The sequence below is a fragment of the Rosa chinensis genome, chromosome 6 (genome assembly GCF_002994745.2).
Source record: "Rosa chinensis cultivar Old Blush chromosome 6, RchiOBHm-V2, whole genome shotgun sequence".
Taxonomy (NCBI): Eukaryota; Viridiplantae; Streptophyta; class Magnoliopsida; order Rosales; family Rosaceae; genus Rosa; species Rosa chinensis.
In genome coordinates, this window is record NC_037093.1 from 26,861,650 (window position 1) to 26,887,612 (window position 25,963).

The following is a 25,963-nucleotide window of genomic DNA, read 5'->3' on the forward strand; positions in this document are numbered from 1 at the left end:
TCAAAACAAGAGGCTGCAAATTTGGTTCAAATTGAGTTATGTGATTCTTAAATAAGATTTAAACCAATCTTAATCACTGTGATTTTGCTCCAAAACAAAGGCACAGCACAACAAAGAACGCTAACCCAAACAAAAAGAAAACAAAGTTATACCGCGACTTTTGCTCCCCCTCTCCCTCTCGTTCTGCTAGGGTTAGGGTTTGAGTTTTTTCAAGTTGTGCGGCGTCCATTTCATGGCTGCTGCTATCGCATTCATGACTGCCAAGCTAGTGACTAAACTGTCGTTCAGAGAAGGAGAAGAACCGCTGGACCTAGGGAATCTTAGGTTTAGGGGAAGGAAGTTTTGGCCCAATTTTTCTATCTAGTGGGGTGGCTAAATACTTGTAGGGTGGTGGTGTTGGATTCATTCTGAAGTGCTGTGAGATCGATGTGGAGGTTGTCGGGGACCGTGGAGGTCCAACCACCGGGTGAACGTTTTCTGTTTACGTTCACTCATGAAAGGGATATTGCTCGTGTGAAGAAGAGTGGTCCTTGGGGTTTTCAGGGAGCCATGATTCTCCTGAATGATTATGACGGCTTCTCGGACATCTCTGCCGTGAAGTTGGATTTTGTTTGGATCTGGGTTACGCTGCAGGGCATTCCTCTGGGCTTATTGACGGAACATACTATCCGATTGGTTGGTGGGACTATTGGAGAGGTTCTAGAGGTGGACCGACAGGTGATACGAAGGGGAGAGAGGCTCGTGTCCGGCTTGTTCTTTCCATCAACGATCTGGTTTGCCTTGATCGTAGGGTTAGGGTTTCTCCTGCTGATGTTTTAACCCTTCGATTCAGGTATGAAAAGCTCCTAGGGTGCTACCATTCTTGTGCTATGCTGAATCCTGGCGGCCAACGCTGTCCTAGAGAGGCTAAATCCGAGACTGACATGGTGGTGGAGGGGGTTCACAGCCGGCGGCGGGACCACTCATTCCAGCCCTTGTTTTTAGGGCAAACATCCAGCCTTCTGTTTTTTCTTCAATTCTTTCTGCCTTCAGGGTTCCTAACCTGTTGAAGAAGAGGTCTATGCAGATCTGATCGCTCCCGGAAGTGGTGACGTCTTCTAGAACTGAAGGTACCTCTGCTCAAGCACCGATGGTAGGGGTGCGTCGTCCAAGAGAGGAGGACCTTCTTGAAGATGGTAAGCGCGCCAAACACTATTTGGCTCTTGTTTCGAGAAACTTGCAGCTAGAAAACCTTGGTCTGGAGTTTTCCTTTGAGGGTCTAGTTGAGGTGAAGGTGACTTAGGCTCCCAAGGTCTACAAGAAGAAGGGTAGGCCTTGGGGTTTGCGAAACAAAGTCAAGAAATCGCCGTCGGTGTCTACCAATGGCAGTTCTGAATCCATGGAGGCGGGGTCCCCTAGCGGAGGAGTTGTTGGTGTGCATGGGATGCATGTTGGACCTGTCTCTTTGGAGCCCGTCTCCCAGTCCGGGTAGGAGTTGAAATCCTACGTTAGCTAGGGTGCAATGTGTCTTGCTTGATGATGGCGACGTACACAAGAAGGGTCTTAGGCGTCAAAGTGATCGAGGAAGTGTCTCATGCTAGAAGGCGTAGGGTTTCTTAGTTTCATAGTCTTTATGTTTTTTGGTTTTTGGCTAGTTGGTTTTCTTTTTTGGAACTTTAGTTTTTTGGATTTCTTTTTGGTTTTTAGCTTATCTAATGAGCTTGCATTGTACTATGAGGGGTGTTTGTGCCCTTCATGCTTGATCGAGTACGGTCGTCATGATTTCGATTAATGAATTAGTCTTCAGTTGCCCGCAAAAAAGAAAAAGAAAAAAAAGGACGCTAACCCAATTCAAATGTGTTATTTCCATAAATTTATTCAATGTAATTGTTTTAACCATGATCAAGAAAGATGACGGATGTCATTCAATAAAAAGGTAGGGTGGGCAGCAAATTTGTTCCCAAACTTGCTAACTTACCACCACCACTCTTAAATATTGATACGTATATCCTCAAGTAACTATGGTTAGTTTTAATAATAGGGAGAATATCACAAATGGTCACTCAATTTTTACCTGTTCGATATTTTGGTCACTCACTTTTTAAATATATCACTTTGGTCACTCAACTTTTAACTCTATTATTGACTCTATTTATTTTTTCATTAAAAAAATCCATTTGCCACAATATCAAATAAATTTTTGTCCAACCAATTGTGAAAAATTGAGAAGTATGAATTGAAATGTATTGGGAGAAGTGATTAAAGTGAGACAAAATGCACATTTGGTGACTAAAGTGATTGACTGAATAATATTTGAGTGATCATTTGTGATATATTTGAAAATTGAGTGACCAAAGTGTCGAATAAGTTATAGTTGAGTGGTCATTTATGAAACTGTCCCTTAATAATAAATACAAGAAATTTCTACACACCTGATGAGTGTGGGAGTGTGTAGTCAATTGAAGAAAGTGAGTGGTTATGCATGTCTTTTTTTTTTCTTTTTTTTTTTTCTATTATTTGAAATTTATTTATGGGCTAATGATAAAAAAAGTCATTTTAAAGTGCTTTATTATAATTCAGGTAACACAAATGTCCCCATGATAATTAAGGTCATCTCTTAATAACCTGCCACTAAAATTAAGCGTAATTACTAAAGATGCCACTGCCACCTCTCTCGCCCTCACGTTATCCAATGCCATCTGAAGCCTTCTCGACCCTTACCAATCTCTCTCTCTGTGCCCCGCCTCCGCCCGCACCTTCAAGGAGCACGCCTAGTGCGTCTACTCCTGCGACTGCACCGCACGCGTTTGGGACGTGCTTGAGCCTAGATCCACCATGATCAAGGTCTGGTAGCGGCGGCACCGATTTCAGGGACTTGCTTCGGAGTTCCTCAGGTCCGGTCTTGTTTTCTTAAGATTTTCGAGCTCTACTCCTGGTTTCTTCGGTCTTTGGATTTTTGTTTTTTGTGGAAGCGTGAATTTGATGGAGGTTGCGTTTTTTTTTTAGAGTTTGAGGAATCAATTGCATGAGGAGTTTTTTGGCTTTTCGGAATCTTTTTTCAGCTTTGAGATGAAGAAATTAGGGTTTTTTTTTCGATGATTGGAGGATTCTCTGATCCGGAGATTGCTTTTGGTTCAGTCTGGACCTGATTTTGATGTTTTTGATTTATTGTTGAACTTGTTTGGGCAGCTTGTTTGTATTGGTTGTGGTAAAATTGATTTTTGGCATTTATGATTGTTGATTCGGTTTGCTGTGTAGAGGAGTTGAAGCAAGTTCTTGTCTTGATTGAAAAGAGAAGAGGTTCTTGGCTGCATTGGTCAGGTAATTGATCTCTATCCGTGTTGCTATTATTGAGCAAAATCAGTTATAGGGCACTGGTTTAGTTTGATTAGATTGAGAATGCCTGAGAATTTGGTATTGTGTATTTGAAGTGTTGCAATATTTGCGTTGGATGCAGTTTTATGTGGTGAAAGTAATGTTGATACAGAGCTATTTTTGCATTGGAGCAAGAAGCACAGTTTGCTCCATAACCTTAGCAGTGTTACTGACATTTTCCTGATCGTAATGGTTCAATTCACGTGATGTTGGTGTGTGGGAGTTTCTTATTGTTGGTAGCAGATTATTGAATGACTTGATGCCTCTAGGTTGTCTTGAACTTTCAAGTTGTTTGGAATCAAGGATAATTGATGGTGCAGCTGCAATGTTCTCTCAACATGCTTGAACGATACTGGGTATGTTTCACCATTGATATCTTTTGTCTCTGACTGGTATCTCTTGAACCAGATAATTGATGCCTTCACAAAATACAAGTCATTTATAGTAAAAAAAAGTTACCAAATCCAATGGTTTGTACTTTGTAGCTAGCGCATTGGTACGTATGTAATAGTGACCTATATAGATCCATATTCTGCTTTTGATTAAGACATGTTTATGCATGAAGGGGAAATTTCTAATTTTTATGTGCTACCTGCTCTAGTTGTAAGGCATGCAAGACTCTTGATAACTTTTACCAGTTTATATGTTTGATTAGTTTGCACTAATATAAAAATAATCATTTCAGTTAGATCTATTAAGTATGTGGTTCTCTTGTTTAGTTGCATGAAGCATGCTAACTACAATTAGTGTTGGCTTGTTTGTTGGCGTTTTGATTAGTTTAATTTGTAAATTTGTATTTGGGTGTGTTACTGAGAAGTGAGTTTATGAAGTTCGCTAAGTGATTAACCTCAAGTCACCGACAAAGTCACTGTCAATCCCTGACCAAGTTACTGACCAAGTCACAGGCTAAGTTATTGACCATTCTACCACCATTTCTTCTACTATGCTTATACTACTTATATTGGTATTACTTAAAATCTTCGATAAGCCTTGTTAACCCACTTTGGACCTTGATTGACTTATTGTGGCAGGTTCTTAGCCCAGAAATGTTGAAATCGAAATTGCAACATGGTGGGTTAATTAAAATGTTGGGGTACTTTGCGAGAGCGTGCTGCCATATTTTTTGTGCTTAAATCTACCCTATAGAAAAGATTCCAAAGAAGCTGCTGGCAAAGAAATGAGTACGTGATGTACTTCATTTAACCCTTTATAGAGCAAGTTTCTCCTTTAATGTATGAATAGTGGCTGAATTGTGTAACTATATATTTGAATCTATAAGGTTCCTACTTGTTGACTATGTACTATTGTGTACCATTATCCTTCGTGGATAATGTTGGTGGTTGTACAGTTTTTTGTTTTGACGTATAATGAATGCAATGCAGCCATTAGAACATATGCTTTGTAATTAATACAATAAGGATTGACAGTGACATGACCAGTGACTTGGTCAGGAATTGACAATGATTTGGTTAGAGATTGACAGTGACATGGTCAATGACATGGTAAGTGACATGTAACTCAGTATTACTGTTAATTACATGTCACTAACTAAGTAATTAACCATGTCACTAACCAAGTAACTAACCATGTCACTAACCAAGTAACTGTCAGTAGCCAAGTCACTGTTAATCACATGTTACTAACCAAGTAACTGACCATGTCACTAACCAAGTAACTGTCAGTAGCCAAGTCACTGTTAATCACATGTCACTAACCAAGTAACTGATCATGTCACTAACCAAGTAACTGTCAGTAGCCAAGTCACTGTTAATCACATGTCACTAACCAAGTAACTGACCATGTCACTAACCAAGTAACTGTCAGTAGCCAAGTCACTGTTAATCACATGTCACTAACCAAGTAACTGACTATGTCACTAACCAAGTAACTATCAGTAGCCAAGTCACAAGTTAATAGTCAAGTCACTGTTAATCACATGTCACTAACTAAGTAACTGACCATGTCACTAACCAAGTAACTGACCATGTCACTAACCAAGTAACTGTCAGTAGCCAAATCACAAGTTAATAGTCAAGTCACTGTTAATCACATGTCACTAACCAAGTAACTGACCATGTCACTAACCAAGTAACTGTCAGTAGCCAAGTCACAAGTTAATAGTCAAGTCACTGACGTTGTCATTGACTTGGCCTGTGACTTCAATTGCCAGATCACTAGCTGGCCAAGTTACTGGTTATTGTTATACACGTCTCTGACCATGTCACTGTTAATTCCTAGTCATGTGACTGTCAATTCTTGGCCAAGTTTCTGGCCATGTCACTGGCTATGTTACTGGCCAAGTTATTGTTAACCTCAAGTCATCAATAAAGTCACTAATCATGTCACTAGCCAAGTTGCGATGAGAGTTGTTTGGTATACTATCAAAAACAAATACATCAGCTGGTATTTCTATTACAAACTGATCAAATGAGCATGATCCAAGGTCAAAGTCATGTATTTTGATAGTCGCATAACTATCATAAAATAATTAAATAAGAAAGACTAGCTGTGCGAGCAAGCATTTCTCTGTGGAGAATACATCTGCCATGAAAAGCAAGCACGATAAGTAGAGAAAAGTAAACAGAAACCCAGATGCAAAATTGAGCTCTATAGTCAGTAAAGAAAAACGACATTTTATCTATTAATAAACTATTGGGACACATGGCTTGGCTTCAACATCCTGTTGTACTCCTGAATGATAAAGAACAACTTGTGCATCATACAATTTATACAAAAAATTCCATGGTATTCTTGGTTTCAGCTCCAGCAATTTCTGACATATACCATCTGCAAAAGAATGACGAGCATTTCAGTGTAACCCAGACCTAACTGAACATCATTTTCTACTAGTAGCAAATCATACTATTCACACAGTTAGCCCTCAATTCCCTTATAGTCACCCTAGTATTAGTTTCCAGGTTCCAACTACAGAAGGTTGTGTATCTAGCACTGCATACGTGGGTTTTAATACAAAATTATTATTTGGGCTGCATACTAGATGAATTTCCAGAAAATTTAAAAGGAAAGATATATGGCTTCATTGCATTTATGGTCTAGAAGATTCACTCTCACAGGAAGAAACACATATGGGTATACTAGGATAACAGGTAGGAACTAATGGAGTGTAAGGCAGCATTAACAAACATAAACCCAGATCAAAACCTGAAAGGCATCAATCTTTGATGCAAAATTCCAAAAAAGAGTGGTTTTCCTCATAAAAGTATTTCCCCTCGAGCCACATATGGAATCGTCTTGCCCATGCGCCCTTTATCCAAACATCACTCATGTTTCTGGATACATAAATAATAAATTCAAAGAAAATAAAAGCAACATCAAGAATCCCCACCTCACAAGTGAGCCAATCCTTGACCTTTTAGGAAAAATCCATTTTCCCTTGGCACCTGAGCCGATCCTTGACCAACCATGTAAACTGTAAGCATCAACAAGATCAGTTTTTGAATAAAAACACCACAACATTTAAATTGTAAGTATCAAATATTAGGTACAATTCAACAAATCTCAATTGCAAAGCAGTAGCCATACATCCGTGTGTGCACAGCACATCGTCAATACATGAAACATTGAAACATACAAGTTTTCAAAAAAAAAAAACATGAAACATGCCAGGTACTTAATGCTGTGATGTTATTTCATTATGCTAAAACCAGATCCTTCATAAATTCTCAGTAATCTTAATAGTTCATCTTGCCTCTATAAATGAAATACACATGCCAAACATTAAAGAATTCTAATGAAAATCCCAAAGGATATGACCAACATACTGTGGCTTCATCAAGCAGTAACAAGTCAGGCTTTATAAAGAGTACACGAGCAAGAGTTATTCTCATTCTCCATCAAAGCCAGCATAAACAATCAGCTACAACTACAATAACCAAAATTTTAAAGATACTTGAAACTCAACTCTCGCTTGTCAAAAATGCAAGTCAAAACCAATAACTAAAGCTAACTTCTTCACCACTAAACCAGCAGACTACAACCACCGCCAAAATTTCCTTGCTTTAATTCCAGGCCATCCAAACAGAAACAAGAACAGAAATTGAAAATGTAAATCGAATTCATCTAAACTCACTCGAATCCATACCCGAACCAGTCAAAAGACCTGACGATTTAATTATCTTCAACTTTCAGACTCATCAAGCTTGAAAAACCAAGTAGAATTATCCATTAGACCATTCTACTTGTCAACTTAAAAAACTGTAAATTTCCAAACAAAGCTTAGATCTATTCCTTCTTAAACAGCTCTATCCATTCTCATCAAAATTGCTACTTAAAGCACAACACTATCCATTAGATTTGTTCACCATCACTCAATTCTATCACATACTAAATCTTGACCAAAACACCTCGATAGAAATAAAAAAAAAAAAAAAAAAAAAGCAGGTCAGAATATGAAACTAAAAATTGAAGGAGTTACCGAAATTGCGAACGACGATGCAATGCCAAGTAGGTCCGCACCTCAAATCGAACTCCTTGATAATACATGAACAATGGCTAATTGATAATACATGAACAAGAAAATAGATAAACTGGAAGCCACAGTTTGTCTCTTACATTCTTAATATCCACCAATATGTAGACTACTCAAAGTTCAAACAATTTTACCCATATAGGATGAGTTATTCACATTCTTAATCAGCAACCTTAATAACTAGAACACAAAACATGGTAGGTTATTTCACAAATTCCATTTCCTATGGAGACCATCAAAAATTGAAGGCCACACCATTCATGAGCTAATTAGCAGGATGTAGATATGTGATGCATACAAGTGGAGAAATCAATAGGCATATGTATATTCATTTACCTGCCAAGAATTCTCTTCAAAAGCAATCATCTTTTGTCCAATCAATACCCATCCAAAATCACCTTCCAGCGCTAAACAAGTTCTAGCATATATATAGAGGACTGCACTAAACATCAATTTATCAAACAATTTTATGAAATGCACAATTACGAAGAAGCACGGAAATAGAATTGATTCAAACAGTGGAGGCCAACCTTCTTTACAGCCAATCTCTGCAACTTGGGAACCTCTTCAAGCAATGGAGCCTTGGTCCGGGAATCTTGGCAGTCAGAGCACCTGCAGATGCCATACTTTTTTCTTTTGAAGCAAGCTCCGCTTTCTGCAGATTAAGATTACTCAAATTTCAGTCTCAATTTGAAAAATAGGACCAAATAATAACTAAAATTCTACTCAATTTCATCCACCTATGACATTATCGCGTTTCAACTTCACGAACTTTTCCGGAAACCAAACAGAGATCAAATAAAGAGAATTGAGAGAGACTGAGAAAGAGACCGAACCTAAAGAGCAGCTTCAATGTCAAACTCGATGGCGGAGTAGAGGCGAGCGAAGGCATCGGCACCGGAGACGTTAGAGTCTTTCTACTTGTAGATGTCGTATCGGTCGTACTTGTTGCAGATCGCGGCGAAGGCATCGTTCCCGGAGACGTTAGTCCTTCCAACCTCGCCGACGACGACGTGTTTTGGCGGATCACGGCAAAAGAAACCGATCAAAATTGTTTGACATCTCGAGAGATCGAAAGAGAAAAGAACCGTGACTTTTTTCTTTGAGGAATTTTATCTCCGATCTCTGGTTCAACCTGAGAAAAGTGTACAAGATAATGCAGTGAGATTAACAGAGAAGAAATAGAAGAAAGATCACGAGGAAGTAGATATTAAGATTCTCTCACAGAGCTTCTCCAAGCATGTATTAGGCTCTAAGGGCAGAATAGGAATCAAAAAAATTAAAAACTAACCTTTTTTAACATCATTCTATTATTAATAAGGACTAAATTAATATTACTAACAATTCATAATGGACCTTTTTATCAAGAGGGAAACTATGTGACTTTTTTATCATTTCACACTCTAACGTGACATTTTCCATCATTTCCCTTTTATTTATTTATCCTTTTTAATTAATTTGGTTTTCAGAATATTTTAATATATAAGGAGTGTTTATGTAAAAATCTATTTTGGCTGATAAACTCTTTTAAATAGAGAATATGACAAGACTCGCCCTAAATTTCACCTTGAAATTCAAGGTGGCCTTATGGGGCACACATTTAGATTAACTGCATCGAAAATTCAGCAAAATCTTCCCTAAAGATGGACTATCCAAAAACTTGTAGAAACCCAAATTACACTTCTATATCCACAACTATCCACAATTCATGGAGCCTACATGCTCCCCACAAACAAAATAAACTCCACAAAGTCATATTTGAAGCCAAACGGCCAGAATTTACCATTAAAGTTTTCAGGTCCGAAATCTTCCCAAGCTCGATTCTCACACTGTGTTTCGATTCGTCCCGAACTGTTTGGAGGGATTTATATGATTGATAAGCTACAAAACCTAACTTGTCTCACTGCAAATGGTAGCCGGAAAAAAGATTTTCGACCGAGTCACATCACGCGGCCTGTCGAGAGGAAGATTGCTTCGATTCATTTTTCTGGGTGAGAATTGATGGAAGCTGAGGATAGAAAACAGATGCGGAAGAAGAGGAACACTGAACGACACCGATGCGGTGATCTAGACCGGCCGAATGGCGGAGAACCCGTTAGGTCTCCCGGTCGGGTTCAGTCTTAATGTCGGGTCACCCGATAAAGAAAATGGGATTAGAGTTTGGGTAATTTTCAGAAAACAAAAAGTTACCTAGGTGAAATGGCTATTTGTAGTACGTAAGTTTCTTGAAAAGTACATTTTTCTTTTTAGACCATAACTCCTTCATATGAACTCCGATTTGAGCATGCCACGTGTCAACAGACTTGGTTTAACATCCTCTACAACTTTCTTAAAGGAAGTTTTCTCAAGGGATGAACGAAGGAAAAAGTCAATTTATTTGGAGCCCCTAAGTATCCAAATAAAGTTAAAAGTGAAGAAAATCGTCGTTTATCGTCCAAATGACTAGTAAATCGGCAAATTTAGGTACGAGGTGTAACAGATAGATAAAAAAATTAAAAATATATAATAAAACAATATGTTTTAATTTATATTAATTGCAAAGCCAACTTGACACAAATATTGACATGTATATCCTCAACTTGGCACGAATATTATAAAATTATGAGTTTTTCTACTGAGACTTTCATATTTTCTAACACGACCTCTCACTCTCAAAAAGTAAATTTTCTAACTAAATATTCTTAAATACCCAACTCAACCTTACTCATATAAGGTAATGTTCCTGAGCATTAAAGATGAACTTTAATGCGCCCATGATTGTTTATTTACGAAACAATGAGATACTTATTGACAAATGGTTCGCACTATCATAAAGGCTTTTCCAAGCCTAATATTTGATGCTTAACTAAAGGTTTTCTCGACTTCGTTTTCATGCCTCATGGCTGCTAATTTTTGACGTCAAGTTGTTGAATCAAATTTACTTGATATCTTATTTTTTGCTTAGATTTGCGTATATTTGCTTCGCAAACTTATTTTGTTGAACAACATTATTTAGGTACTAAATTCGTTTTCTAAAAAAAAAAAGTCTATTCTCATTTTTTCATCTATCCAAATAACTTGAGTTCATAAAGGACCTATTATTTACCTCAAAATCGTCTCGGCCGAAATGAGAGGCTAAAGGACTTGAATGTCCAATTGTCCTTCTGGAGTGCACGAGCATGCCAACTCGCGGCCCGATTGCCAAACAAGGTTTTCTTATATTTGTGCTTGATCTGACTTTTTTTTTTATGGGATTGTGGACCGAGGAAGGAACATTCTTAGCCGCTAGATTCTCTTACATTTTTTGCAAAGACTTTTTGCGTTTTCACTGACGTTGTTTTTTATTTTATTTTTTGTGTGATTTTTTTTTTGTTATATGCTGTAGAAAGTAAAGATGCATAAAGTACGTAGAGAGCAGAAAATAAATTCTGGAATATAAATAGCATAAAACTTAAAGAGACTGAAGAGTAAATTGCAGGAAAGATAAAGTGGGGAAGGTAAAGAAAGTGATAAAAATATTTAGTAGGCTAGAGAGAAAATAGAAAAGTTGTAGATGTATTGAAATTGATTTGTGTTGTGTTGATGGGGGATGCTAGAGGGTCATATTTGTACAATTACAAACATAAGGTTTAGGAAAGAAATAACAGTAAAATTGAATGAATTTCAGTCTTAATGACTGAATCGACATATGCTCCGTATTGTTTCATTCGTTACTCGCACCATAATTACCTTCTTCTTGCGGCACCATTAGAATTAATTTGCTATTAATTATGCAATATTGTCGCCAATACTTTCAAACTCAAGAAAAAATATCGGCATTAATTATTTCTACAAATAATAATCGCCGTTATTTATTTTTGTTCAAACCTATAAGAGAATAGTTAATACATTATAAAAAAATCATAAATATGAAATATTATTGTGATACCAACAGTAAAAGCACTGTCATCTAATGGACAGTTTCTTCAAAGAGAAACTTTAAATACACCCCCACAATTACTTAATTAATACACGTTCCTTATATTTTTTTGTCTCATTTTTTCATCCAACTTCCATCTATGCCCCTCCTCATTAAATAAATAAATGAGAAAATTTATAAAAAAAATTAGGTCGGCTATGTATCACAAGGTTTTATTTAATTTTTTTTTGGGTGCGGCTATTGCCACCATACTATTTTCTTTGTTCACCCTACTTACTCATTACACCCTACATTTTAATTTCAATTATTTAATTTACTTATTTAACCCATTTCTCTTTCCAAGAATATCCTTATATGACATATCCAATTAAAAAATAAATATTTTTAATGAAAATCTCTATTAAATTTATACTCACACAAAATTAAAATTTATTAAAGTTTCCTAATAAAATCATAATCTGATTTACTCCCATTTTTAAATTTTTTTCTTTTAATTTCAATGTACTCTATTTCAATATATGTAAAAAGATTAGTAAATTTACAACTATGATCGATGAAGAAGATATTGATTTTTTTTTCTTCGTGTTTTAAATTTTTACTTTCGGTGTTCATAAAGAATATTGCAAAGATTTTGATGAAGTTAAAGGTAATAGTTTTGTGAATTGAATAACGAATTAACGATAAGGAGACAACAAAAATACAAAAAACTAGCAATAAATTCAAATTTGTGTGGAGAAGATGAAGATTAATATTATCCAATGAGAAATTAAGAATTTGTGTATTTAATTAATTACTTATATATATTTATTTTTTCTTACATATTTGGATTTTAGAAAATTAGTATACTTATTAGTCATTTTGCACTTGGGTAATATAGTCTTTCAATAATTCAATTGTTTGTAGGGTGAACTAAGAAAATAATAGGGTGGCAATAGCCACACCCTTTTTTTTTTCACTATAACTGTTTGATTTATTGTGGAATTAATTGCTAATTTATTCCGGCACATATCAATATGGTAATTATTAATTATATTTATTCTTTTTCACATCAATGAAGTTGGTATAACGTTAGACGATTGAATAGCTTAATTTTCTTACCTTTGTTGTTCTTCAAGTTGAAAAACTTCATGCTTCTAAGATTTTTAAAGATTCAATATATGTCAATATCTTTATGATCCATATAGTCATGGTCAATAGTAAAATCTGTAAAGAATGATCCATGGTGGTTATTTTGCAAATGAAGTGATTGATGATGATGTATTCATGTATCCAAGATATATTTGATGGTTTTATAACCTCTTTCAATATGTTTCATGTAACGTCCCGAACCTAAATTCACCGGTTTACTAGTCATTGGGACGGTAAACGACCTTTACTTTCACTTTTACTTTCGGTTTAGTACTTTTAGTGGCCCTAAAAGTTGACTTTTTGTTCGGGTCAAAATTTGAGAAAATGTTCTTCATGGAAGTTGTAGAGGACGTTAAACCGAGCGCGTGGATATGTGGTACGCTAAAATCGGAGCTCGTATGCAAAAGTTATAAGCGAAATACAAAATTACTGTTCACGGTTACTGTTCATGGTAAGTTTCTATAAATAGCCAAGTTACTGTGGTAAGTTTCCATTTTTGGAAACTTACCCGGCTGTTTCTCTCTCCTCTCCCCCGATTCCTTCCTCTTCGGCCCGATTGCTTCTTCCTCCGGTTTCTTCCTCCTCCGGCCGACCCAGGACACAATCCGGCCACCCCCAAGCTCGGTTTCTTCCCCTTGTCACGTCTGTGGAGGTATTTCACGACAATTTGGCCGGAGAACCTCGATTTGGAGCGGAGGAAGCTGCGGTGGCAGTTGGGTACTTTTGCCGATTTCCGGCGATTCCGGCCACCTCCGGTCCCCATCTCGCCGTCGAAGGTTCGGTTTTCATCACTGATCATTTCCCCTATGGCCTTGTATCACGATTTGTTGTGTAGATGCCGAATCGATGAATTGAAATTCTAGGGTTCTTGAGGATTTCTGGGTTTTGTTCATTGATCGAGTTCGGCCGTTTTTAATTGTTATTTGGGAATGTTGTAGTTGAGAAGTTGAATCAGTGTGTTGAGTAGGTGCCGCTGTCAAATTTTGGTGTCCATTGGAGTTGGTGGCAGTGGCGGCGGCGCCGCCACTGTGGGTGGCTGTAGCGGCGGCTAGGGTAGCTTTTTAATTTCAATTTCTAGCTAGTTAAATTCTATAATTATCATAGAGCATCTATGTGAAGTTTGGTGAATTTTGGAGGAGTTTGGAATTGTTAGTGAATTTTCGAAGTTTGGAGTTTTATGGTGGAATTATGGGAAATCCGGCCGTCGGATTTCCCTCGTTTTCATTATGGAATATGTAAATTGAGGAATTGGAATTATGGAAGAGATTTGGGTTGAATTTGAGAAGTATTGGAGATAGGGATTTTCGGATTTCGTTTAAGTTCGTAATTATTTTATCGGATTGCCGTTTACGGAAATATAATTGTGTATAGGGCAATGTCGTGAGCTACGGCTAGATGAAGGAACTCGTTTGCGTGGTTGCCCAATAGTACTGTGAGTGGACCTTTGCTTTTAAATATGGATGCATGCAAATGTTTTTCTTGAATTAATGCTTTAATTAATTAACATATTGTTTTCCGAGCATATAAATTGATTTTGGAATTTAATTACGATTTATCTCGTGGATTTGCTTTTAAATAATGATTCTCATGAATAATTATGATTTATACCGATTGTGAGTTTCGATTATTAAGTTGTTATGCTCGGATTTGAATTTATAATTGAAGTTGATTTTTGACGAATTATTTCTGAGGTGATTTCCAGAATTATGCTATTTATATTATATTCCTATTCGTGGATTTGAGATTTTTGGGAAGATTTTCGAAATGGGATTTCGATGGAATTATTTTCGTGATTATTTATTTGATCATTGGTTTTGGCATTGGGAATGCCTCATTGACAACCTATTTATTTCTTTAGCGTGTGGGACACGCTGTCAATTTATACTACTTTACGAGAATTTCCGGGCACGGTTGGGAATCGTACCCGTGTTTTCTTTATTCGTGGGATATGGGGAAGCCTTAAAGATTTATGGGATTTTATTAGTTTTTACCCACCATACCTGGGTCGTTATATATATATTTATTGCTAGCTAGCCTATTAGTACTCCTCCCTGCTTACTATGTGTTTGTGGGTGAGTAAGAGCAGAGCATGGGATGCTCCAGAGTGTGGGACACTCCGACCCGAGCCTGGGAGGCTCCCTTCTTTCGTATGGTGAAACTTCTTCCCCATATTTTATCGTTGTCGAATTTCACTGTAGCCAGCGGGGCTGGTCTTATCTTCTTGAGAAACGAGATTTCGGTTTTACGATATAGTTTTCGAATGTTGTGACTAGCGAGGCTAGTCGGTTTATCGTTTTGAATTTCTTGGATTTAAAGCTAAATGTGTGGCATGCATCGGTTTTTAAAGAGAATAAATGTGGGAAAGTATGAGATCTTTTTTATTTTAAATTGCTTATTTTTGTCCACTCACGCTAACGTTTTTTGTCTACTTTCCCCTGGGCCTTTCGGTTTCTAATGCCCAGTTTGCAGGCGAATTAGTGGAGGTCGGGCGTACATGACATTTGAGGCATAGTTGTCACTACTTCCGCAGTGTAGGATCACTTGATCCTTTACTCCTCTGTTATATCCCTGTGTATAGTAGTATTGCTCTGCATAACCTTTGGGATTAGTATATTTGAGTTTTGTGTGTTTTACAGGTTTTCGGGTAGTCCATTTTAGAGGTGACTCTGCCGAATTTTTGGTAGAGTTATCCCTAAGGTGGGCCCCACAGGGCCACCTCGGGTTTCAGGGTGAAATTCGGGGTGGGTCCTGTCAATTTGGTATCAGAGCATTAGGTTGTTAGGTTCTGTAGACTCGTTTCTATTCTGTTACCTTATATGCTTGGTGTTGCCCAGTACCTCTCGAGTGATGGCCCGACTGCAGCGGTTCCCCATCGTGTACTCTTCGGTGCTGTGGTATTCATCACGTGTGTAAGGTACAAAGTCAGTTGGTTTTCTTCTGGTGCTATGCCTCTTGAACGCCGACCTCCTAGGACTTTCTTTGCGTATTCGATTGGTTAACTGTCTTGCGCCTATCCCTGGTGATGGTAGAGTAAAACTACTCTACAGTTTCGAGTTGTGCTACGAAATGTGATTCGAGGAAAATGTTGTGGTTGTCTTTTCTTTGATGCCAACAAGTTTGTTGGGGCAGGGATTAAGGTGCGGAAACCAGAGTTCGAGTTGTGTTTGAGTGTCTGAGACGAGCGACAATAGCTTTGGGCTGTCTCTAGATGATATGATTGCTTCGGAAATCAGGATTGTGGGTGGAAATGGACTTGGTAATAATGGTGGTTTGACTTTGAACCAAGTTTCGGGAAAGATGTTTTGTGATGTGATTGGTTGTTAAGTAGTATTTGAAATATTATTGGAAGTTTTTGGTGGTCCTTTGGGAACCTCAGTGTTGGAAACCATTTACAGAGAAAATTGAATAATTATTCTGGGTTGTTATGGCTAGAGTCTTTGTTTTCAAGTGACTTTGGTCACTGATGATGGCAAGTGAGAAGTGATGATAGTAATTGAGAGATATAAGTAGGACGAGATTTTTAGAAATTGTCATTTTGGGTCGTTGACCTAACCAAGGGGTATGAGCATAGTTTTGCTCGAAATAAAAGAGATTGATTTTTGATATCATGACTTATAGTTTTGTCTATCTGAGTCTTGTATGGTAGCGAGTAGGGAGATTAACAAGAGTGGGTTTTTGCAGTTATGTGCTTGAAGTTCGAGAATCGGAAGAATGTTTAAGGTTTTATATTAGAGTTACGGTTTTGGTTGGTAAATAATTGGGAGAGTTGGAATCAACTCTTCGTATGTGGTATTATGCAAATGGATTCTTTTGTTTATCCATTTATGAGTGAAACGGTTGTACGTAAATTTGGGGAATAGTGATAGTGATATAGTTGGGTGTTCTTAGAAGTTCAAACGGAATTACTTTGTGATACGGAATCTGATTCGAGTTTTGAATCACCGAGCCTGGAAGGTTGAATTGTGATAAACTCTTAGTGGAAGTTTGCCGGACGAATGGGTTGTGATATGATATTAGTGGATGGTGGAATAACTTTAAGGAAATAAGTTTTCAGTTAGCTCCGGAAATATTTTAAGTCAAGGTTTGATCTGGACCTTGTTATTTTGGGTGGAAGGTATTGTAACATGCTTTTAAGTGATGTACTTCAGTGATGATTACTTTGAGGAAATTGGATCATTATTGTGGTGGGACCACGTTCGGATCCGGATATCGCTTGGTGTGCTACAAGATGTTGGACGGGTGTCCTATGACTTATGTAAAGGAAAGATCTTGTGAATTGTGTTAGCTACCTTGGGGGGATTGATTATTGCTTGAATCGATTATATGTAATGGATTCCTTTGGAGGGATTAAGCAAGTTTTGCCACTTTGGTGACCCTTAATTGAAAATGTATAGGGAGTTGTTGGTACGAGTGAGATCCAGTCACCACTTGTCTAAAGGTAAGATGACTTGAAGAGGAAGTAGGAGTTGAGTTGAAATAAATTGATTGAGTTATGTTATTGGAATAATTCTTGGTGAGAAGATTTGGAAAGTTTTTGGTGCAATTTTGGTTAGCACAGGGAAGTCATAGGAATTCTTGTTGTAACGGAAATTTTATAAGTTAAGCGTCGATTGAGGAGTAGATTCGTGGTTATCTTATCCTCTTTTCGGTAAGGGCAATTGTTGTTTATCAGTTTTGGCCTTAAGTTAAATAAAAGGAGTTGGCTATATTCTAGTACTTGCAAGTTCAACGTTGTTTGACATGACTGATTTTTGGTGATTCTTGTACCATCAGATAATGAACTTCTTTGATATCTCATTTTCTTGTCTTGGGAATTAGATTTTCGTTTCTGGGGTACGCAAAATGTTATTTGTTTAATCAAGTGACTTTGAGCTTTTCTATTTGGGCTCTTGTTCGACTTTCTCTCCAGGTTGTTTTGAGCAAGAGAGTTTTGCGAATTTTTTTGCTTAGCAGTGGCTAAGAGTTTTCGTTAATGCTTGAGGGCATATCTATATGTTTAGAACTGTTGAGTAAATAAGGGATGCTATGAATTTTGTTGGGATTGTTGCCTCTGACCAGATTCCAGCTTGAGGATTTTTCCTTTCTAAATGTTGAATTCTTTTCCTGTTGGTCAAGATTTGGATCAGATTCGGAGAAATTTCTAGTGTTGTTGGATAGTCCATTAGTGGTATGTGTCCATTAGAGGATTTGACACATACAGAATTTAGAACTTTTCTATAATGTCATACCTGTAGTAGAATTGTTATGAGGTGATGTCGGACAGATGGTTGGAAATGTTCTACTTGGAACAGGTGGAGCAGTTATGAGAGAGAGTTTTTCTAGTTATCTAAGGATGCTATTTTATTTAAGTTTGATCAGAATTCCAGTCAAGTATCTTAATACAGATTGTGGTGTTTTTGGTTGTGAGAATTACATTGGCATATGAAGTAGAATTATCAATTGTGGCATTAGAGGACAGCGAGAACGACATGAATTTAACCAGATTTCTGACTTATGATTATTAAAGAAGTGTAACCTCAGCTAAGAACAATTTTAGTAATGCATCTCCACCTGGATTTGAGTTTTTGGGCTGGAGTAGAGTGAGTAGTTACAGTTCTTGCTTTGCACTGGGTTTCGAACGACAGGGTACTCGTTGCATACCGTTAAGTATTATCATGTGAGGAATTTTAGCAGTTTTGATTGGGGGCGTTGGTAATTAGTAGATTCCTTGAAACACATTTGAGTTAGAAGAGTTTTCCACCCCCCTTTATAGGAAGTTTTTGAGGGACAATGCGAATTAGCCAGTTTGAGATACTATAAGTGTGGCCAGCAGAGTAACTATTAAGTGAGTTTTTCTTGTGATTGATGTTCCAGTTACTTATTTGAGTAACGCAGAGAAAGCATAGTGGCCCCATAACCTACATGATTAAGAACTTATAGGTTTGTTTGGAGCTACCCTTTGTTATATTTGACAATTGTGGAACCTTTATGTGAATGATATTTGATCAATAATCTGTGTACAACAGGCAAAAGAGGAAGTGTTGTTTTGGGGTAGCTAAGTTAATTGTTTTGGACTTGTTGGGTAACAGTGACTATTTTGTGGCATATTAGTAGCGGTTGGGTTACCCCCATGAACGCACGTACGAAGGGAAATGTATTAAGTATGGAAATGATATATTATCACAATATTATTGGAGAACGGGGTGGATCTTCACTGTGTGACGTATTTGATGAGGTTACGAATGCTACTATTTCGACCGAATGATTTGTGATGTCAATACCATGTGCTATCTGAACTATAAGCATGTTTTGATTTGCTTGGGTAGTTGGAATTATAGGAAAATCTTTGGGGTTGTTAAAGTAGTTGACTTGTGATTGTAAGAGAAAAATTTGACCAAGGTTAAGTCGACAAGCTTCAAGGTTTTGGAAACATTGGATGAGATATTGTTTTGATTAGTCTTTTGGGGGACTATGAAAAGAAGTTCATTCTGGTTGTGGGTTGTATCGTTATTTCCACATCTTGGTTTTCTTGATGGGCGAGACGATTATTCTTTATGCAGTATTCAAAATTACAGTGACTGGTCATATTTCTGCTTGAGGACTGTTAATTTTTAAATGTCGATTCCCTTACCTCTTGGACTAGATCTAAAGTTAGTTTCTACATGAGTTTAGCAGACTTGCATATCGATCGTGCGATATCATCCCCACTTTGTTATGATCCGAGTACTACCTTCGTTGAGGATGTTGCATTGCAGATTAGTACATGTGTGCTACCTCTACTTTAACAGTATGAAATTTCGAGGACGAAATTATTATAAGGAGGGGAGATTGTAACGTCCCGAACCTAAATTCACCGGTTTACTAGTCATTGGGACGGTAAACGACCTTTACTTTCACTTTTACTTTCGGTTTAGTACTTTTAGTGGCCCTAAAAGTTGACTTTTTGTTTGGGTCAAAATTTGAGAAAATGTTCTTCATGGAAGTTGTAGAGGACGTTAAACCGAGCGCGTGGATATGTGGTACGCTAAAATCGGAGCTCGTATGCAAAAGTTATAAGCGAAATACAAAATTACTGTTCATGGTAAGTTTCTATAAATAGCCGAGTTACTGTGGTAAGTTTCCAAAAAGGCTGTTTCTCTCTCCTCTCCCCCGATTCCTTCCTCTTCGGCCCGATTGCTTCTTCCTCCGGTTTCTTCCTCCTCCGGCCGACCCAGGACACAATCCGGCCACCCCCAAGCTCGGTTTCTTCCCCTTGTCACGTCTGTGGAGGTATTTCACGACAATTTGGCCGGAGAACCTCGATTTGGAGCGGAGGAAGCTGCGGTGGCAGTTGGGTACTTTTGCCGATTTCCGGCGATTCCGGCCACCTCCGGTCCCCATCTCGCCGTCGAAGGTTCGGTTTTCATCACTGATCATTTCCCCTATGGCCTTGTATCACGATTTGTTGTGTAGATGCCGAATCGATGAATTGAAATTCTAGGGTTCTTGAGGATTTCTGGGTTTTGTTCATTGATCGAGTTCGGCCGTTTTTAATTGTTATTTGGGAATGTTGTAGTTGAGAAGTTGAATCAGTGTGTTGAGTAGGTGCCGCTGTCAAATTTTGGTGTCCATTGGAGTTGGTGGCAGTGGCGGCGGCGCCGCCACTGTGGGCGGCTGTAGCGGCGGCTAGGGTAGCTTTTTAATTTCAATTTCTAGCTAGTTAAATTCTATAATTATCATAGAGCATCTATGTGAAGTTTGGTGAATTTTGGAGGAGTTTGGAATTGTTAGTGAATTTTCGAAGTTTGGAGTTTTATGGTGGAATTATGGGAAATCCGGCCGTCGGATTTCCCTCGTTTTCATTATGGAATATGTAAATTGAGGAATTGGAATTATGGAAGAGATTTGGGTTGAATTTGAGAAGTATTGGAGATAGGGATTTTCGGATTTCGTTTAAGTTCGTAATTATTTTATCGGATTGCCGTTTACGGAAATATAATTGTGTACAGGGCAATGTCGTGAGCTACGGCTAGATGAAGGAACTCGTTTGCGTGGTTGCCCAATAGTACTGTGAGTGGACCTTTGCTTTTAAATATGGATGCATGCAAATGTTTTTCTTGAATTAATGCTTTAATTAATTAACATATTGTTTTCCGAGCATATAAATTGATTTTGGAATTTAATTACGATTTATCTCGTGGATTTGCTTTTAAATAATGATTCTCATGAATAATTATGATTTATACCGATTGTGAGTTTCGATTATTAAGTTGTTATGCTCGGATTCGAATTTATAATTGAAGTTGATTTTTGACGAATTATTTCTGAGGTGATTTCCGGAATTATGCTATTTATATTATATTCCTATTCGTGGATTTGAGATTTTTGGGAAGATTTTCGAAATGGGATTTCGATGGAATTATTTTCGTGATTATTTATTTGATCATTGGTTTTGGCATTGGGAATGCCTCATTGACAACCTATTTATTTCTTTAGCGTGTGGGACACGCTGTCAATTTATACTACTTTACGAGAATTTCCGGGTACGGTTGGGAATCGTACCCGTGTTTTCTTTATTCGTGGGATATGGGGAAGCCTTAAAGATTTATGGGATTTTATTAGTTTTTACCCACCATACCTGGGTCGTTATATATATATTTATTGCTAGCTAGCCTATTAGTACTCCTCCCTGCTTACTATGTGTTTGTGGGTGAGTAAGAGCAGAGCATGGGATGCTCCAGAGTGTGGGACACTCCGACCCGAGCCTGGGAGGCTCCCTTCTTTCGTATGGTGAAACTTCTTCCCCATATTTTATCGTTGTCGAATTTCACTGTAGCCAGCGGGGCTGGTCTTATCTTCTTGAGAAACGAGATTTCGGTTTTACGATATAGTTTTCGAATGTTGTGACTAGCGAGGCTAGTCGGTTTATCGTTTTGAATTTCTTGGATTTAAAGCTAAATGTGTGGCATGCATCGGTTTTTAAAGAGAATAAATGTGGGAAAGTATGAGATCTTTTTATTTTAAATTGCTTATTTTTGTCCACTCACGCTAACGTTTTTTGTCTACTTTCCCCTGGGCCTTTCGGTTTCTAATGCCCAGTTTGCAGGCGAATTAGTGGAGGTCGGGCGTACATGACATTTGAGGCATAGTTGTCACTACTTCCGCAGTGTAGGATCACTTGATCCTTTACTCCTCTGTTATATCCCTGTGTATAGTAGTATTGCTCTGCATAACCTTTGGGATTAGTATATTTGAGTTTTGTGTGTTTTACAGGTTTTCGGGTAGTCCATTTTAGAGGTGACTCTGCCGAATTTTTGGTAGAGTTATCCCTAAGGTGGGCCCCACAGGGCCACCTCGGGTTTCAGGGTGAAATTCGGGGCAGGTCCTGTCATTTCAACTAATTTAGTTGCTTGCTAATTTTTCATATGGACTACAATTATTTCATCTGCCATTAACATTCACGTATGATCTTGAAGAGAGGTCCATTATATCACGATCGAAGACGAGAAGAAAATTTAATATTTAGATTCTTATTTTATTTTTATGGATTCTTCTTTGTTTTTATTTTTATTTATTAATTATTGAGGATGGGTAAAGATGGAAGTTTGACAATAAAAAAAATATAGGTGTGTACATTAAGTAATTAAGGTTGTGTATATAAAACTTCTCTTCTCCAAAATAGGTACTAAATATAGCCTTCCAGAATATTTTCTTATCTTATAGTTAATACCTTATAAAATATCATAAATATGAAATATTATTGAGATACCAACAACAAATCACCCAATTTTCGTCATCTAATGGCCAAGAGTTTACAGGCTGATTTCTCCAAAATAGGTACAAACGTACCTTCTCCCCCCCCTCCAAAAGTTCCTTGAGCCTTGGCTCCAGCCAAGCGGTTAAGGAACTAGTGAACAAGGTGAGCCTCTTTGTCGAGTGAAGTCTTGGCCAAGAGAAAAAGACAAATATTCTCGGCTTTAACACCAACATATTTGACCTCAAAGCATCACAATTCGAAAAGGCACCGCCGTAACATAAACCCAACTCGATTTATTTTCTCCACTAACAAATGCATCATCCACATTCTCAAAAACCCCTCGAAATCTCTCACAAAACCCATTCAAATTTCTCAAACACTCATCACTCACTCCCATATTCAAGAAACTAGATACAAAATTCAAAAGAACTTAGAAACACCTGCGAAATACGATTGAAAACGCACCAGATGTCGTGCTTGCTCCATCTCCTAAATACGATTGTTAGTGATTAACGATAATATTACCTACACAGCATCAGACCTTTAAACTCTACTCAATTGATCTGCTCTACTAACAAATGCATCATCCACATTCTCGAAAACCCTCGAAATCTCTCACAAAACCCATTCAAATTTCTCAAACACTCATCACCCACTCCCATATTCTAAAAACCAGACACAAAATTCAAAAGAACCCAGAAACACCTGTGAAATACGATTGAAAACGCACCAAATGTCGTGCTTGCTCCATCTCCTAAATACGATTGTTAGTGATTAACAGTAATATTACCTACATAGCATCAGACCTTTAAACCCAACTCAATTGATTTGCTCTACTAACAAATGCATCATCTACATTCTTGAAAAACCCCTAGAAATCTCTCACAAAATCCATTCAGATTTCCTAAACACTCATCACCCACTCCAATATTCAAGAAACCAGACACAAAATTCAAAAAAACCCAGAAACACCTGTGAAATATGATTCGTGCTTGCTATATCTCCTAGATATGATTGTTAGTGATTGACAGTAGTATTACCTACATAGTAGACAACCAATCTATTGCTTTGATCTTTTTACAACTGTTGAATTTCCATGCATAAAATGGACGGCTCAGATGCAATTACGAATTTTAAAGCACTGATACCTTAAGGCATGGCAGAACTTTTCTTAAATTGCAGCATGTCAAACTATTTTGTGTGTATGACGACATTAGTTGTGATCTATCTCAGATTGTAGGTTCTTATTCTAGTCATGCTCCTTGTCAAGCCAATTTTGTGGCTCACCTGTTAGCTAATCATGCTCGTATTTACTTCCCTCCGAAATAACTTTACATTTTCTTTTTCAATTAAGAAAAAAAAAATGCTTTACACATGCATGGGCAAAAGGCTAGTATCTCATCAACAAAACTCTCCAATAGCTTGCAATATAGAATTGGAAAACGATTTGTGGCCCCAATGAGGCTTAATTAAGATTTGTGGCCTCAATCCTAGATGTCATGCTATGTTAGCTACACACATCACCTATTTGTCAAATCGTGCCATGTAATTCTTGAGAAAAAGACAATCTTATCATTCCAAAATCTAATGGTTCTAAATTATTTTGGTTTTTCTTTCTTTTCATTATACTCATGCTTAGATTTAATCATTTGAACAACAAATTTTTTTCTTCAATCAAGAATAGAAAAAATTTCATGTAATTCAGTCAATAGATTTGTACATACATTCGATCAATAGATTTGTATAACACATGCATATGAATTTGAACTTTGTTGGATTCCTGCAAATTTTGAAAATATAATGTGAAAAATACATATTCATATGATTGTAAATATTCTTTTGCTCATTTTTTTCTCTATCTGTAGTTAGGGTTTAAACGTTATATTTGAGTTTATTTATTTTTTCCCCTTATCATTAGATTGTAGATGATAATTAATGGCTGCTACTAACATGAAATATTTTCTTAATTACCTCTTAATTTGGACATAAATATTTTCCAAATTCAATTTATTAATGCTATTTTTTGGATGAAATTAATCAATTTTTGGAAACAAAAGTTAATGACTATTTCTCGACACCTAATTCAATATATTAATGCTATTTGGAAATAAGCAAAATTATAGGAAAGAAGAGTTTAATTAAATGAAAAAAAAAATGAACTTGTCACCTATACCCTAAAACAAAGGTATAAACCAAAGTAATTAAACCAGCTTTTAGTTCATGCATGAGCTTAACTGCTAAGTACGTATTTTAGAATCCTTTCGAAGCTTCTTCCACTTTTTAGTCTCAGACGAATATATGTCTATTTGGGTCAAAGAATCGCTAAACATATCCCTTAAATTAATACATAAATAATAGCTGATATTTTTGTTTCGTCACCTAATTAAATTCATTAATGTCATTGGTTCATCCCCTACCATCTAAAAGCAAATACAAAAAGGTAAAGTTAGTGTTGTAATAGTATAAAGCAGCAAGATATATTATGTGAGATTGAAAATAAAATTTCTGTTTGTTTACATGACATGTATATTATGTGGAATTGAAAATAAAATTTTTGTTTGTTTATATGACATGACACATAGAATTTGAGGCCATAAATCTTAAGCCTCATTAAGGCCACCTATCATTGCCCTATAGAATTATAGACAGAGGCTGATGACCCATACGTGTAATACAATTTCTAAGATATACAATTCTTTGTTGCAGAACTTCTGAAAAACTTATTTGGGTCAAAGAATCGCTAAACATATCCCTTAAATTAATACATAAATAATAGCTGATATTTTTGTTTCGTCACCTAATTAAATTCATTAATGTCATTGGTTCATCCCCTACCATCTAAAAGCAAATACAAAAAGGTAAAGTTGGTGTTGTAATAGTATAAAGCAGCAAGATATATTATGTGAGATTGAAAATAAAATTTCTGTTTGTTTACATGACATGTATATTATGTGGAATTGAAAATAAAATTTTTGTTTGTTTATATGACATGACACATAGAATTTGAAGCCATAAATCTTAGGCCTCATTAAGGTCACCTATCATTGCCCTATAGAATTATAGACAGAGGCTGATGACCCATACGTGTAATACAATTTCTAAGATATACAATTCTTTGTTGCAGAACTTCTGAAAAACTTATAAGTAGCTTATGATCTCTCGTTGAACGAATCACAATCACTCGGAAAAAAAAAATCACAAGATTTCAATTACATTTGATTGAAATCCGTTCACACGGACAAATCAATTCTGCCCCATAAATTATTGCAAACATAGATAAAATTGATGATTTAGTAAAATTAATAGGTATAGGAAAGATGATATATATCTGTGCCTCTGTGGGGTGGCATTTTGTCAAATTCCCTTTCTTTGAACGCGT

The 25,963-nt window shown here is 36.9% G+C and overlaps 1 protein-coding gene and 2 long non-coding RNA genes across 5 annotated transcripts; 2 read left to right on the forward strand and 1 right to left on the reverse strand.

Moving 5' to 3' along the window:
- Positions 1–426: 426 nt before the first annotated feature.
- LOC112171146 lies at positions 427–1,471 on the forward strand. The gene is made up of 2 exons (XM_024308374.1): positions 427–717; positions 1,283–1,471. The coding sequence occupies exons 1-2, from the start codon at positions 427–429 to the stop codon at positions 1,469–1,471; spliced, it is 480 nt and encodes a 159-aa protein (XP_024164142.1).
- Positions 1,472–2,671: 1,200 nt separating this feature from the next.
- LOC112172714 lies at positions 2,672–4,747 on the forward strand. The gene is made up of 4 exons (XR_002925336.2): positions 2,672–2,873; positions 3,238–3,300; positions 3,437–3,710; positions 4,386–4,747. It is a non-coding gene; the product is annotated as an uncharacterized LOC112172714 (long non-coding RNA).
- A 955-nt stretch (positions 4,748–5,702) lies between these two features.
- LOC112173211 lies at positions 5,703–9,057 on the reverse strand. Of its 3 annotated transcripts, none has more exons than XR_002925487.2 (5): positions 8,680–9,057; positions 8,374–8,498; positions 8,180–8,261; positions 6,701–6,784; positions 5,703–6,141 (listed from the first exon to the last, which is right to left on the reverse strand). It is a non-coding gene; the product is annotated as an uncharacterized LOC112173211 (long non-coding RNA). The 3 variants fall into 3 exon arrangements; XR_002925486.2 differs by having other exon boundaries at positions 8,180–8,285; XR_002925485.2 differs by having other exon boundaries at positions 5,704–6,141; positions 8,180–8,280.
- Between the last annotated feature and the right edge of the window lie 16,906 nt (positions 9,058–25,963).